Genomic DNA, 16,403 nt, shown 5'->3' with positions numbered 1-16,403 from the left:
GAAGTTCCAGTTCGATTCCCAGTCAGGGCACAAGCCTGGGTTGCAGGCTTGATCCCAAGCAGGAGGTAGCCAATCGATGTTTCTCTCTCTCCCCCCCTCCCTCTCTCTAAAAAAAACAATAAAAACATTTAAAAAATAAATAAATAAAACAAAATATCATATTAATTGTGGCAAAAATATAAAAGACTAAGAAATAAAGTTGAAGGTATGCTTACACAAAGAAATTGCATGCTAATAAGTGTAAATAAAGAATAAAGAAAATTTAAAATCTTAAGGATGTAATTTTTGTACAAGTAACTCAATAGGTTAAATTTAACAAATTTTAAGTCTTGGAAGCCAATGGAATGCTCCAAATATTAATCTTTACAAATAAAACATTATTATTAGGAAAGGAATAATAAGAGAAAGGATTAACTAAATGGAATGGGATTATATCATATAGAGAGCAATAGTAAACAAACAATGTTGTACTGGCACAAAAATAAACAGAATCAAAAGCACAGAAATAGACTAGATCAAAAAATAACTTATTTGAAAATATGTAAGTATTATTATAATTATGTAAATATTAACTTACATTTAGTTAGTACTTACTATGTCCCAAGAGCCCTTAAGAAAAGGGTTCTTCAACTTCAGCACCACTGACACTTTGGGCCAAATAACACTTTGTTGTGGAGAGCTGTCCTGTAGATTATAGGATGTTCAGCAGCCTCTCTGGCCTCTACTCACTAGATGCCAGTAGCATTTCCACCCCTACATCACCAATAGTGACAACCAAAAATGTCTATGGACACTGTCTAGTGTCCTCTGCAGAACAAAACTGACCCAGGTTGAGAATTACTGTTCTACATGGTTGTAATCAATACCTACTTACACTTACACTTCATTGTTACCGGCTGGTGTTTTTAATTTGATTAACATCCACCACATTGTTGAAAAGCACATTCTGCAAAATTACACACTAAAAAACAATAGGGTTTATGAAAAAATAGAACAAAACTTTGAAAACCTATAGGACGTGGTAAACGAGAGTACTCAAAAAAAGTAATAATCATAATAAAAATACTAACACAACTAAATCTCCACTGACATTTGTTTGCACCAAGCACAAAGGTCAGTCCATTCTTTATCCCCTTAAACCCTGAACTCATGCTTCCTCCACTGAGATATAGGTCATTGTGTACAGTTTCAACAGAATAATAAATAGAATTCAGGGTGCAGGTGTTTTTGAACACAGGGAAATATCTTCATAGCTCCGTCATCTGTAACTCCAAGCTTCCCCATATAGTTGTTTTGTTTTGTTTTCACTACGGTTTACTTTCAGTATTTTGAATTGGTTTCAGTTGTATAGCATATTGATTAGATATCCATATAGTTTTAACATAGTAGAACATGCCACAGATTTTGAGACCACTAGATCAGCCACAACTTGCACTAGAGGAAAGCCCTTCTACTATATGCTTTCCTGATTGCTGAAGAAAGTCTCAGATGAACTGACCCAACATTCACACTATAATGCCATTCTCCTATTTACCAACTGCATATGAGCTAATTCAATTTTTTTTTGTTTTTTTTTATCCTCACCTGAGGACATTTTTCCATTTTTTGTTCAGATAGAGTGGGAGGGAGAGAGAGGAAGAGAGAGAGAGAGAAACATCGATGTGAAGGGACACATCGAGTGGCTGCCACCCGCACGACCAACCAGGGCCGGGGACAAACTGCAAGCAAGGTACGTGCCCTTAGTGGGAACCGAACCCGGGTCTCTCTGTACCGCAGGCCGACGCTGCAACCGCTGAGCCAAACCGGCCAGGGCCTAATTCAAGGTTTTTTTTTATCCTCACCCGAGGACATTTTTCCATTTTTTGTTCAGATAGAGTGGGAGGGAGAGAGAGGAAGAGAGAGAGAGAGAAACATCGATGTGAAGGGACACATCGAGTGGCTGCCACCCGCACAACCAACCAGGGCCGGGGACAAAATGCAACCGAGGTACGTGCCCTTAGCGGGAACCGAACCCGGGTCTCTCTGTACCGCAGGCCGACGCTCCAACCGCTGAGCCAAACAGGCCAGGGCATCATTCCCTTTTTAAAAAGGAAGAAATGAGAACTTAGGGGGGTTAAATAGTTTTTCCAAGGTTATTCAGCTAAAACGTAGCACCACCAGGTTTTACCCAAACCTGTGAATCCAGTTGTTGTAGTTTAATAATTTATTTTTTATATTTTCATATCCTCACTCGAGGACTTTTTTTTTGCATTTAATTAATTTCAGATAGAGTGGGAGGGAGAGACGGAGGAAGAGAGAGAGAGAAACAGTTATGTGAGAGAGGCACATCGACTGGTTGCCACTTGTACAACCCCAACCAGGGCCAGGGACAAACCACAACCAAGGTACATGCCCTTGGCAGGAACCGAACCTGGGACTCTCTGGTCTGAGGGCCAACGCTCTAACTACTGAGCCAAATTGGCCTGGGCTGTAGTTTAATAACTTAATGTTATTATTCTACATTTTAACAGCCAGAAATTTTAATTTGATACATAAATAGATTTCTTTCTTAAATTTTCAGAGTTACATACAGTGAATTAATAATTCAAAACCTAGTACATTATATTATCTTTTTCTATAAAAAATTATCTAGGTGCTTTATTCAAACTCAATAAAAAAAATTAAAATCTCAAGGAAACTTTTACCTTCTTTTGCAAACTACATACCAATCTTTCCAGATATCCAAGAGTTTCTTAGATGATGGGCAGTCATAAATGAATTTCAAAACTCTAACGTCACAAAAAATTTATTCACTAGCAAGGTACGTGCCACAACAATCTCTCAAATCCATCAAGATATGTTCACAAAGAAAGTAAGCCTGTAACATAGTCTGGCATGATGCTGATGCTGCCACTTCCTCTAATATTAATTCAAGTTCTGCAATCCATGCCAATGCAAACTGGAATCTGGCCACTGGTCAAAATGTACACACTCAGGAGTATCAAAGGTCATAAATATGTACTTTTATAAAATATGTTTTTACTGATTTTAGAGAGAGAGGAAGTGAGAGCGAGAGAGAGAATAACACAAATCAGCTGCCTCCAGCACACCCCCCAACCAGGGATCAAGCCCACAACCTCAATGTTATAAAATGATAAATCACCTTCCAAAGTAATATATATTATTAATATAATTTCTATCAGAATCCTAATAAATCTAGAAGAGAAGAAATTGGCAAACTGATGATAAATTTCCACAGTAAGGAAAAAAAATCTATGAGACCTCTCCACTAAGAAATTCTAAAGAACAATAAGGGAAACTTGCCCTACCATAATACATGTAATATAAGATCGATAAAAATAAACTTGGATCTCTAACACATGAAACTTTGTGTGGAATATACTTTCATGGATCTCTATATAATATTTATATAACAGTCTGGGAAAATATGTTAAATTAATAACAGCAGTTAACAGTGAGTTGGTGCCCTGACCGGTTTGGCTCAGCGGTTAGAGCGTCAGCCCACGGACCAGAGAGTCTGGGTTTGGTTCCCACTAAAGGGCACATACCTCAGTTGCAGTTTGTCCCCAGTCCCAGTTGGGGTCGTGCTGGTGGCGACCACTCGATGTGTCTCTCTCACATCCATGTTTCTCTCTCTCTCTCTTCCTCCCTCTCTCCCTCCCACTGTATCTGATGATAAATGCAAAAAATGTAATTGGGTGAGGATTAAAAAAAAAACAGTGAGTCAGAAGGGATGATCTGAGGTATTAATACTTTTGTTTCCAGTGTAACTGCATTATCTACCACAATTCCTATTATTTGCAATAAAATAATTTTAAGATTCAAAAAAACTGGGAGGAGCCAAAGAGAATACAGTGGAACCCCTTTGCTATGCTATATTACAAAAGGGCTTCATCATAAGTACTTCTAACCAAGCAAATTTTATTTTGGGATTTTTTCTTTATTGATATTAAAGAGTGAGAGAGAGGGAGGGAGAGAGACAGAGAAACATCAATGAGAGAGAACATCAACTGGCTGCCTTCTGCATGCCCTCCATTGGGGATCAGGCCTATAACCAGGGCATGTGCCCTGAACGGGAATTGAACCAGCAACCTCTTGGTGCACGAGACAATGCTCAATCCACTGAACCACAAAAAAGAGAGAGAGAGAGAGAGAGAGAAAAGAAAGGGTTCTACTGCCTAAATAAAGTTTATAAGGAGAAACATTATGTTAAAGGCAAGTAATACTTGTTAATGAACTCTAAGATCTATTATATTAGTGAACATTTGGTCACATTTTCTAAATACACAGAATGCTTTTCAGATAACTGGCATAACTCTTCCAATGCCATAAATTGTTTAGAACCTTTCCTCTTTTTTAATTTATTTATTTATTTATTTATTTTTATTTTATTTTTTTTATCCTCACCCGAGGATACTTTTCCATTTTTTGTACAGATAGAGTGGGAGGGAGAGAGAGGAAGAGACAGAGAGAGAGAAACATCGATGTGAAAGGGACACATCAAGTGGCTGCCACCGCACGACCAACCAGGGCCGGGGACAAACTGCAACCGAAGTACGTACCCTTAGCGGAAACCGAACCCGGGTCTCTCCGGACCGCAGGCCGACGCTCTAACCACTGAGCCAAACGGGCCAGGGCAGAACCTTTCCTCTCAACTAAAAGAACTTCAAGTCCATTTTGATAAGGACTATAGAATAACTTATTGCATTTTATGTATAACTTTTTAAAATTCTAAGCTAGATAGGTATGCATTCCACATTACATCACTCTAACTAGGCTTTTGCTTTACAGGGGCAAATATTATATTTAAATAGTTTTTAGAATAAATGGGAACTTGTGAGACTACATATTCTGATTTTTCTGCCCAGTGTTACTTACAACATCCCAGCTTCATTACTTTACATGAGCAATACACAAAAATTTCTAGACTTTTTAAATGTCTAGGATTATGTTCCATACTCAAGGGAGAACCATATAATCAATGACTTAGGCAGTACAAAATTTAAGTCAAATAATAAAAATAGTATTAAAGATTACTTGAGCAATAGGTTTGCACAGTTCGAAGAAGGGAGAGATCAGAGTTCAGGGAGGAGTAACAAAAGGCAGCTTAGAAGACACAGACCTTGGGCTGGGTGCCTGTACACACATGAGCACAAGGGATGTTCCTGGCTTTTGGCCTGTGCACAGATGGATTTACTAAACTATCTCACTAGAAGCATATACATTTGTCAAAAACTCACAGCACTGTACACTAAAAAGGGTGGTATGTACTTACAACATATAAATTATATCTTAATTAAAACAGAAAAAAAAAAAAAAAACAGGAAAAAAATCCACTTTAAATGACTACCTGGAAGACAAGTGGCATTCTGTAAAAATTTCAAATACACATGCCCTCTGATATAGCAAGTGCACTTTTAGGAACATTATATCCAGAGTACAAAATTATCCATTATACCCACTGAAGCACTATTTGTAACATTTAAAAATTGTTTTATTTTTTAATATTAAATATTTAGTGAACTCTTAGGTTCAATGATAAGTCTCACATCAAACATTAAAGACCACAGGACTTCCGGTCGAGATGGCGGGTAGGTAAACACGGTATTGCATCCTCCCACAATCACATCAAAGTTACAACTAAACTACAGAACAACCACCATTCAAAACCGCCTGAAATCGAGCTGAATGGAAGTCCTACAACTACGGAATAAAAGCAGCAGCCACGTCGAGACAGCCTCTCATTCCAGAAAACCAAAACCCATCACTCCAGTCAGGAGGAACGGAATGATGGAACTACCCTAACCCACCCAAAACTGCAAACGGTTGCTCGACAAGAAAAACAAGTTTCAGGAGACCCCAGCCCCCTACAAATCAAGAGCTTGGGAGAACCCAGGCCCGACCAATCAAAGATGACCACGTCTCCTCGGCTGAATGACCACCCCCCAGCCCTGAGTTTTAAAATCCCTGGTCTGTACAAGCTGGTTGCTACTCTCTCCTTAGAGGTAGCCCGTCAGGCTGATTCCCAATAAACCTGCACTTCTGGAGACCCCGCAAAAAAAAAAAACCAAAAAAACATTAAGGACTATAAAACATCCAAAATTATTTTTGGAAGACAAGATGATTTGCACAGATCAGGATGTGAATAAATGCAATCTCTCAGTCTATAATAAACTGATTTACAGTCTATTAAAAAGCAACCAATCCGCCCAGCTGTCATGGCTCAGGGGGTTGAGCGTCAACCCATGCACCAAGAGGTCGCTGGTTCGATTTCCAGTCAGGGCACATGCCCAGATTGTGGGCCCGATCCCCAGTGGGGGGCATGCAGGAGACGGCCAATTGATGCTCTCTCATCAATGTTTCTATCTCCCTCTCCCTCTCCCTTCCTCTCTCTCTAAACTCAATAAAAGAGGGGAAAAAAAATCAGAGACCAGAAACAAAAGTGGAGGCCTTTCTGTGAATAATGCAAATCATAAAGGCCTTAAAGGAAACGACTAACAAATTCTAAACTTCTGTATGACAAAAAGTAAATAAAACATATTTAAATCACTGCTAAAATTTTTTAACAATCAAATAATAAAATGTGAGGGGAAATGTTTGTAATACTTATAGACAACGGGCAAATACTTTCGTATTTGTTTACCTTTAATATTCCAAGAACTCCTGCCAATACATAAAAAGATAAATATCCAAGTAGAAAATGCACAAGAAATTTACAGAAAGGCTAAAGATAACTAAGGCAAGCATAATCTCAAATTCTATTTTTTTTTAAATAAAGACAATGAGAATTCAAAATGTAGAGAAGAAAAATGAAGGGGGGAAAAATTCCTCATAATCACAGTGTTGCTGGAGGTATCTAGTTCTCTCATTTATAACTTATTAACAGCTTATTTCGAATGACAAAGCAGCATTTTCAATATTTAAAATGTACATAACATTTCACTTCCAAGAAGCTATGCTTGAAAAATATTTACACAGCATAAATATATGTATAGATTTTTTTTCATTTTACCCTCACCCGAGGACATTTTTCCATTTTTTGTTCAGATAGAGTGGGAGAGAGGGAGAGGAAGAGAAAGAAAGAGAGAGAAACATTGACATGAAAGGAACACATCGAGTGGCTGCCACCCGCACGACCAACCAGGGCCGGGGACAAAATGCAACCGAGGTACGTGCCCTTAGCGGGAACTGAACCCGAGTCTCTCTGGACCGCAGGCTGATGCTCTAACCGCTGAGCCAAACTGGCCAGGGCTATTTATAGATTTTTTTAACAGCATCATTTATAATGACAAAAAAAAATCTAAACTTCTATAAGTATCAACAGGGAACTGGAAAAGGAAATTACCATACATCTATGCAAATTTAAGAACTATACAGTCACTAAAAGGAATAAAGTCACTCTAGTCATGGAAAAAGATGCTAAAGATACACTGTTAACTGAAAGAAGCAGTTACAAAATAACGTGTGCAACCTGCCATTGCACATAGACCATTCCTGGATGGAGTATGAGCCAAAGTGCAAACAAAACAAACATACCCTATCGGATCAGAGTAACTAAACATGGGTTTGGAATGAAGGAAAGGGGATGACATTCATTTCCTATGTTACACATTTCCCTATTTTCTGTTTTATTTTTTTAATGGTAAGAATGTTTAATTTTTGAAATCAGAAAATAAAGGTTTTGAGGATGAAGTCATAATAAATATCTTGCTGGGAAGATGTTCTTAAAATGCAAAGCTATGAACCTCTCTGGCACATAAACTACCCAGATCAGCCAAAATCCCCATCAAAATGTAACTGTTCACTAGATTTCATGGCCTCCTCGGATAGATGGTTTAAGGGCACTCAGGATCTCAAGGTATGAGCAAGCCATATTAAAACACAAGTTCAGCAGCACAAACATTCTTAAATTTGTTCTAAAAAAAAAAAACAGCCAAAATACTCATAAAAATATAAAATCAAAAATAAATAATTTATTAAATAAATTATTGTCCCTTGCTGTTTTCTGCATTTCTAAAATTGGAAGAACTCATACATTTTAAACTTTAGCCTAAAAGCTGTTCTACCATATGAGGAAAACAATGTTTGAGTTTCAAGATATAGTATATGTTTTCACAGGACCTGAAACCCAAATTAAAATATACCTTCTGAGAGCATTTCTGGAATGTCTGCTTGATATCTAGGTCCCACTCTGATTTCACCTTTGTCAGCTAATAGTGTCTTCACTGAGGGGTCATAGACCAATGAGTAGAAAAAAGTATCCTGAAAAAAAGAGAGAAAATATCTAGGTAAACTTTTTATAAGACAATAAATCCAATGTCACAATAATGAAACTACAAAACTTCACAGAGTGCATAAAATTTCATTTTGGTGAATAAATTCATAAATGTTTAAGGAGAACATGAAGATACTGTCATCATGTAAAACAGTGTAATATTAAATAAAGCCAAAACAAATAGCTTACAATAAAAGTAGATTATAAAGATTTATTCTTTGTTTTAGTCTACAAGAAAACCATTTAACTGCTCTAAAACCATTTTGAAAAGCTAGCAAAGTTAGGCTGTTAAGTCAAGAACACAGAGTTGCCAAGTAAAAAATGATTAGAAAGTTGCCTTTGAGTTACTTACCATCTTCAAATATGCCAAACTGAATTATTTTAATATGACTAAAAAAATACTCAAGGACAGTCTTATAATGGTTATAGTAGCGAATCTAAATTACAAAAGTGTTTTTCAAATTATATAAAAAATGTAATGTAAGCAGTTTCATTTTTCCTAAACTGCTCCTTTTACAAAAAAAAAAAAAAAAAAAAGTGTCCTTAAATACACTGCCAGAAGTCAGTTCCTATCTCAGAGATCGATAAAAAGACTAAGTGGTGAAAAAACCAAGTGTAGAGAAAAAAATCCTAAAGACCTTTGCAAATTTTCACTATTACATAGTCCTTAGCATCTCCAAATTGCTAAATGTAACTTAAAAGGCAAAACATACCATTAAAATCCACTCAACAGACAAATGTACCAATAAAATACACTGAAACATATTAAATGTTTCCTCCTTTTATTTCTGCTTCTGTGCTAATTCCTGGCATTATCATTATCTATTCTGTTGGACAGACTGACAACAAACCGGAGAGTACCTTCTTTTCTAAATTTCACAAGCACAAGTTATAAGGAGTTAGTTAGCCTTTTATTCCGCCTTGAATATTTCTTTCCTTTCACTTTTCTTTATTAGTTTCTAATGTACAGTAGTTCTACATATTTTTATTTATCTTTTCAGTTACGGTTTCTTCATTTGAGATAAGAGGACAATATTTGAGTATGATAAAAAAAAATATGTTCCTTTTATTCTTTTTAAAAAATACATACATACAGGGTATCCCAAAAATATATATATACAGGGTATAAAAAAAATGTATTCAGGCCCTGGCCGGTTTGGCTCAGCGGTTGGAGCTTCGGCCCATGGATCAGATAGTCCCAGATCGGGTTCCCGCTAAGGGCACATACCTTGGGTGCAGTTTGTCCCCAGCCCGGGTGGGGGTCGTGTGGGTGGCAACAACTTGATGTGTCTCTCTCACATTGATGTTTCGCTCTCTCACTCACTCCTTCGCTCCCTCCCACTCTATCTGAAGATAAATGCAAAAAAAAAAGTGTCCTCGGGTGAGGATAAAAAAAGAAAAAAATGTATTCAGGGTGTCTGTAGATATTATTACATTTTGGAAATGAAATATATTTTAATAAACACTGGCTTTATAATTATTCAAAGCTGTGTATACATTTTTGGGGGACCCTATATAATAAAGATTTGGGGAAAACAAAAACACCATGAAACTATAAAGGCTAAATGCTGAAGTATCATCACCAGTAAAATATTTTTCTCATAATACAAATGCTAATAAGTCACATAAAACTGTGCTTAATGTGGAATATTCTGTTTATAAGCATTTCCTCCTGTTACTAAAGCACATGCTCTAATTAAACTTGCTAAAAAATGTTAAAATATTTCTTGTGGAAGTTTACAGAAAGAAATTTTTTTTTTTTTTTTTTTTTAATCCTCACCCGAGGATATTTTTCCATTTTTTGTACAGATAGAATGGGAGGGAGAGAGAGGAAGGGAGAGAGAGTGAGAAACATCGACGTGAAGGGACACATCGAGTGGCTGCCACCCGCACGACCAACCAGGGCCGGGGACAAACTGCAACCGAAGTACGTGCCCTTAGCGGGAACCGAACCCGGGTCTCTCCAGACCGCAGGCCGACGCTCTAACCGCTGAGCCAAACTGGCCAGGGCACAGAAAGAAATTTTTTTAGTTGGCAAAGTTTATTAGGGTTCCAAGAAAGAAAGCAGATCACCAACGGTAAGATCTCATCTGAAAAGAGTCTAAAAGAAAAGCTATTTATAAAAACACAACAATAAAAACAAAAAACAAAAACAGGGAGGAGGACCAATTACAGTAAAATCACTTTTTCATGAATATTTCTTCATGAAATATTCTTCTATTGCCAAAAATATTTCTTCTACTACCAACTAAATCACGTACTATATTTTATAGAGCTTTTCATCACCAACTGAAAAAAGAGAGAAGACATAGGAGTTTTTGTCAACTCATCTCAATTAACCAGAAAAATAAAATTATTCAAATACATTCTAGTCATTAAACTTTTACTATAATACTGCTATGGTGGTGCAATAATTTGGTACAAAAAATAATAATAATAAATTCAAGGTATGGGCTTCATGTGAAATAATGGGAAAAACATACAAAACAAGTATAATTGTGAATTACCTCTTTATCAAGATATGACAATACTGACTCTGTCTCATTCAAAAGGGCAACACTGCATTTCCCCCTGTTGAAAGAGGGGAAAAGTGAATGAATAAACAAACATTTAAGAAAGGCTATTTTACCTTTACAGTGATGACGTATACAAAGTATGGAATATTCAAAATGCAAAGTTGGTATTAAGAATCCAAATCGCAGTTAAGAATATACATAAATGTATATACTTAGACTGGCTTTACAACCCTGGTGTTGCGTAACCTAAAACATGGACTGTTTTTGTAGACATTTATAGAGAGGATAACCTGTGGAAGGAACTGTTATGCAGTAAACCCTTATAACATAAAGCACTTTACAGTTATTTCCTAATTATTCAAAAAAAAGAGTATAATAAAAAACCTTCAGATTATTGCAATTTCTGAGTCTATAAGGAGTAAACATGGATTTTAAAGACATTATGCAAACTATGAAAACCAGTGCCTAATATAATCTTCAGATTTTTAAAGAAGCCACTGCATGGGAGAACCTAAAAGTAATACACATTCAATCAGGATTAGCTAATTTACCTTTACTGTAATTGCTCTAAAGACTAGTTAAAATTTAAACACAAGGAACTTCAACAGAGCAAGCTGCAAATAACGATCTACAGGCTCGTGCAGACCTTGAAGTCTGATGGCAATTACCTTTGATCCTAAGCCCTGGGTATGAGTTTGGATATGGATGTCAATTTTTAAAGGCTTGTCCAGACTTGATAAACAGTAAGGTTATCCAGGCAGAAGCATTTATTATAAGCCCTTTTTAAATTATCCTCACTAGCTTGAAAAATTCAATATAGCTACATATTTGACAGGAGAATTTTGATAAACTTGTCGAGTTATACATACTGCTCAGGGCTCACAAAATTTTTCTAATTATCATAATGTCATATGATTTTTTAAACAAAAGTCACTACTTGTTCCTTACAAAATAACAAGCAAAAACAAACACATCACATGTGCATTAAAGAGGAAACTAGAAAAGCTGTTGCTATTGGATTATCAAGTGTGAAAAACAATTCATCACAGATATGTAAAGTACAGCACAGAAAATATAGTCAATAATACTATAATAACTATGTATGGTACCAGGTGGGTACTGGAAATACCTGGGAATCACTTCGTAAAGTATATCACTGTTGCCCTAGCTGGTGTTATCAGTTGATGAGTACACAAAGGGGTAGCAAAGAGGTAGTGGGTTTGATTCCCAGTAGGGACACATGCCCAGGTTGTGGGTTTGATCCCTGGCTGGAGCACCTGCTGGAGGCAACCAATCAATGTTTCTCTTTCTCTCTCTCTCTCTCTCTCTCTCTCTCTCTCTCTCTCTCTCTCTTTCTCACCCTCCCTCCCTCCCTCCCTCTCTCCTCAATCCCTCCTTCTCTCCTCTTTCTAAAAAATGTACAGTATATGACTGTCTAATCACTGTGCTACACACCTGAAAACAATACAAAATAATACTGAATGTAAACTGTATTGAAAAACAAAATTAAAAAAAAGAAAAACAATTCAAAGGAAAAAAAAATCACCAAAAGTGAAATATTAACACATAGGTGAATGAATGAATAAATTTATAGTTCCTAAACATTTTGCAACAATATATTCTTCAAATTAAAAAAAATTTTCCCCTTATAAAAATGCATTTTTCTGCTAATCACCTTAGGTGAATATCACTTAAAAAGACTTCTCTGAGAGTCTACGGTGTCTCCGTATTATCCAGTCTCTATTTTGGTTACCAAGAGTTAGAAGGGTTTTCTGTTTTGTTTTGTTTTTAAATCCTCACCCAAGGATATTTTTCTGTTTATCTTCAGACCGAGTGGCAGGGAGAGAAAGGGGGAGAGAGAAACATCGATGTGAGAGGGACACATCGACTGGTTGCCTCCCGCACAAGCCAGACCAGGGCCTGGGACGAACTGCAACCCAGGAACGTGCCCTTGACAGGAACCGAACCCACGACTCATTGGTCCAGGGACCGACTCTCCACTGCTCAGCCAAACCGGCCAGGGCAAGGGTTTTCTGCTTTTCATAATATATTTTATGCATACATATTACTGAAGCAGAAACATTAACATTACTTTAGTACACATATCAACACTCAAAAGGCACCAAATATCCGACACGCTCCTACACAGGATAGAACTACGAGTGGGAAACAGCTCTGTTGCTGTGAGCACACCTACAGTGGCCACAGAACTTCCGTGACCTGTGAATCTCTGCGGCATGCTTACATAATAAATGAGTTTTCCAAAAATAAGTTCCATTTTTTTGGCCTCAGTAACAGCTAACAAAAGCAATGTTTCTAATATTTAATATTTAATCACCTAGAAGAAATAAAATACATTTTTTTTAATTCTCAAAACGTGGGTATTTTTTTAATGGGAGGAGCAAAAGCTGCTAAATGTTATTTTAATAGATACCACTTTCTTTAATAGTCACTTGAATTTTAAGGGGTAACAGGTACTAAAAATTCATATAAACAGTATAGCATACATAAAGTCTCCATACTGTCTGAAACGACAAGAGAATTTAAACTGAATAATTAAACTATTATTTCATAATTATATTAGAGGATAGAAAACACTGGTTATACTGTTTCAGAGACACATGATTTTTTTTCTAATCAATGAATATGTCAGCCAATCAAAAATATAAATTATTTGGGGTAATTTAGCTTTTATGCAAAGATGAAAAGATAACGGGTGATTTGGGTTTTTACATTTTCTTTACTGTAGCTATATTGTACTTTTTCCAAAATTAAAAGTGAAAATCCAACACAAAAATTTTCATGTACATATATTAACAGCTAATAAAGCAGGAGGGTGAGTCTGAATTACTTTATAAAGTAAATATGATTATATAATTAACACATGTACTACATGCCAAGAGTTGCTGATAAAAGTGGTTTCAAGTGTTGTCTGCCTTTATGCTGAACAAATGACGGCACTTAGATAAACACATGCTAAATTCTAAGCAAACCCCAAACTGAAGGAATTATTCTCAAACTCTGAATATAGATAATAGACGTATGCTGAATCACAAGCAATATCCTAATTGTTCTCTTCACAATACTTTAATCTTTAAAGAATAAAGATATCCAAACATGATGATAAAATATATCGAAGACCATAACACACAGAAAGAACACTCTAGGCCCATATAATTATTCATACTGCTTTTCTACAGGGAACCACGTAAGAGCAAGGAATTTCTATACAGATAACATATCTCAATTTCTATACAGATAACATATCTCAAAAAATTCTTTAAAACATACTGTTTCAGAGACTGTACTGGGACAGAGAGACATGTGAATAATTACAACACAGCCCAGTCCCATGTTTAATGGCAAGTGCTGATCAGCCTTCTACTTGCTTAACAGGATGTCCTGTATAATTCCACAGATTCAAAAACCATATGTAAAAAAATGTGCATACAGATAATATATTTCTTTTCTCTAAAGATGTTACCAATCTGGATAAATGAAAAAGAGAAAGTTTAAATTGGCATCCATTTCCACATTGCCTGAAGAATTTCCTTCAGTTTCATATAACTAACTGCACCTTACAGAATGATTCAGAATTCACCATCCCTGCTTGGAAACATGCAAATTTCTTAGCCACACCAGACTGAATGAATCCAAGTATCTTGGGAAAAGATCGGGAATCTATCTGATTAACAAGCATCACTAGGTGAGCCTTAAACACACTGAACTTGGAATACCACTACCACAGATGCCGAGTCTACCTTTAAACTGAACTTCTTTGATGAAAACCATTATTTCTTCATTTAAAAAAAGGCTTTTTTTTTTCATTGGCCTTATGAGTTTAAATTTGCTCTGGATTCTGAAGATTTCCTCATATAAAACACCATGCCAGGTTCTGTGATTGGAAAGTCAGCAAATAGTTTTATACAGCACTGCACCCATTAAATAAAATGAACAACCAAATAAAATAATGAAGTTCAAAAATCCACCATGCGTTCAGAAAATTACATCTCTCAACAGCAACACTGCAAAATAGGACAAAAGGAAAGATTCAAAATTCTGAAGGAAATCATTTCTAAACCAGAATTATATGCCTAAACAAATCTCCATCCAACTGTGAAAAACATTTTCAGATAAGCAAGGACTAAAAAGTCTTTACATTTTAGAAGACTAATGGAAAGGAAAAGGCAAAACAATTATTATACTCCAAAGAAAACAAAAGGTTGTACAAGAAAGAGTATGTGAGGAATACTTACGTGGTCACAACACACAAAGACTGACAGTTAAGTTAAATAAAAGTTGTGATATATTGGAAATACAAGGGAAAGAGAAGGGAAGAAGAGAACTACAAAATTAATAGTAGCAGTGTTTAGAGTGGTAAACATACAGAAGCCACTGTCAGAGTTGAAAATGACTGCTGCTGGGGAAACGGGCATATGACTGTTCAATATTATTAGACAGCTATACACATTTACTTGACTTTAAAAATAATGAAAGTTAGCCCTAGCCGGTTTGGCTCAGCAGCTGGGCCTGCGGTCCGGAGAGACCCGAGCTCAGTGTTCGCAACGTATCTTGATTGCGGTTTGTCCCAGGCCCTGGTTGGGTTGCGTGGGTGACAGCCACTTGATGTGTACCTTTCACATCAATGTTTCTATGTTTCTCTCTCTTCCTCTCTCCCCCTCCCTTCCATTCTATCTGAACAAAAAAATGAAAAAAATGTCCTCAGGTGAGGATAAAAAATAAAAAATAAAATAAATAAATAAATAAATAACGATGTTTCTCTCTCTCTCTTCCTCCCTCTCCCCCTCCCACTCTATCTGAAGATAAATGCAAAAAAACAAAAAAGTCCTCAGGTGAGGATATAAATAAATAAATAAATAAAAGCACATCATCAAAGCATCATAAGTTAGTCTGCAACTTACAAACACATACAAATCTCATTTTCTATATATTTGAAATACATAGTTTCTGGAAGTACACATAATGTTTAAAGGAAACAACAGACCCAAAGTGGAGCCACTTGTAGTAAACCCCACCAAGACTTAATTTCCTAACCTAGCTGCAGTTTCAATCTCTCCCAGGAGGACAATTTTCAATTGTCTGAAGTTATCTGATCAACACTAATGAGTTAATCTGCCTAATAAAACCTCCTGACTTTCCTTAATGCAAGGTGACCTGCAATAATGCACTTTTAACCTCCTTGTCCACCCTCTTTATGCTTGAAAAACTTTCTATTTTGTACAGTCCCTCGCAGCTCCCTTGTATATTTGCTAGATGAGACCCGCCCAATTCATTAATCATTTAATAAAGCCAATTAGATCTTCAAATTTACTCAGTTGAACTTTTGTTCTTTAACAATAAGATTCTGGAAATATTAATAGGCTGGGACTGTACAGGAGTGAGACATTTTATAGTATACCCCATATTTTGATTTCTGCACCATATCAAAATAATATATGATTCCACAAATGTTTAAATTTTTAAAAGAAGGGTGCTAATAAGTTTTCAGTGATCCTGACAACAAAAAAGGCTGCTCCTACCATCCACTACTTTTGGTTCCCAGGTTACTCCAGACAACCATCCAAAATGGGTATACCATCCCCAACCATAGG

At 36.3% G+C, this 16,403-nt stretch overlaps 1 protein-coding gene across 1 annotated transcript in view; it reads right to left on the bottom strand.

The window, feature by feature from the left end:
• MTA3 (metastasis associated 1 family member 3) overlaps positions 1-16,403 on the bottom strand; it is a 154,317-nt gene that overhangs the window by 78,362 nt on the left and 59,552 nt on the right. Inside the window, exons 5-6 of the mRNA XM_036262258.1 lie at positions 10,783-10,846; positions 8,145-8,262 (exon numbers count right to left, since the gene is read on the bottom strand). Of these exons, the coding sequence (XP_036118151.1) occupies positions 8,145-8,262; positions 10,783-10,846 (182 nt within the window). The remainder of the gene's footprint in view (positions 1-8,144; positions 8,263-10,782; positions 10,847-16,403) is intronic.

Source organism: Molossus molossus, unplaced genomic scaffold (genome assembly GCF_014108415.1).
Source record: "Molossus molossus isolate mMolMol1 unplaced genomic scaffold, mMolMol1.p scaffold_m16_p_15, whole genome shotgun sequence".
Classification (NCBI taxonomy): Eukaryota; Metazoa; Chordata; class Mammalia; order Chiroptera; family Molossidae; genus Molossus; species Molossus molossus.
Note: the sequence above shows the minus strand (reverse complement) of the source record. Positions and strands in the feature narration are given on the sequence as shown.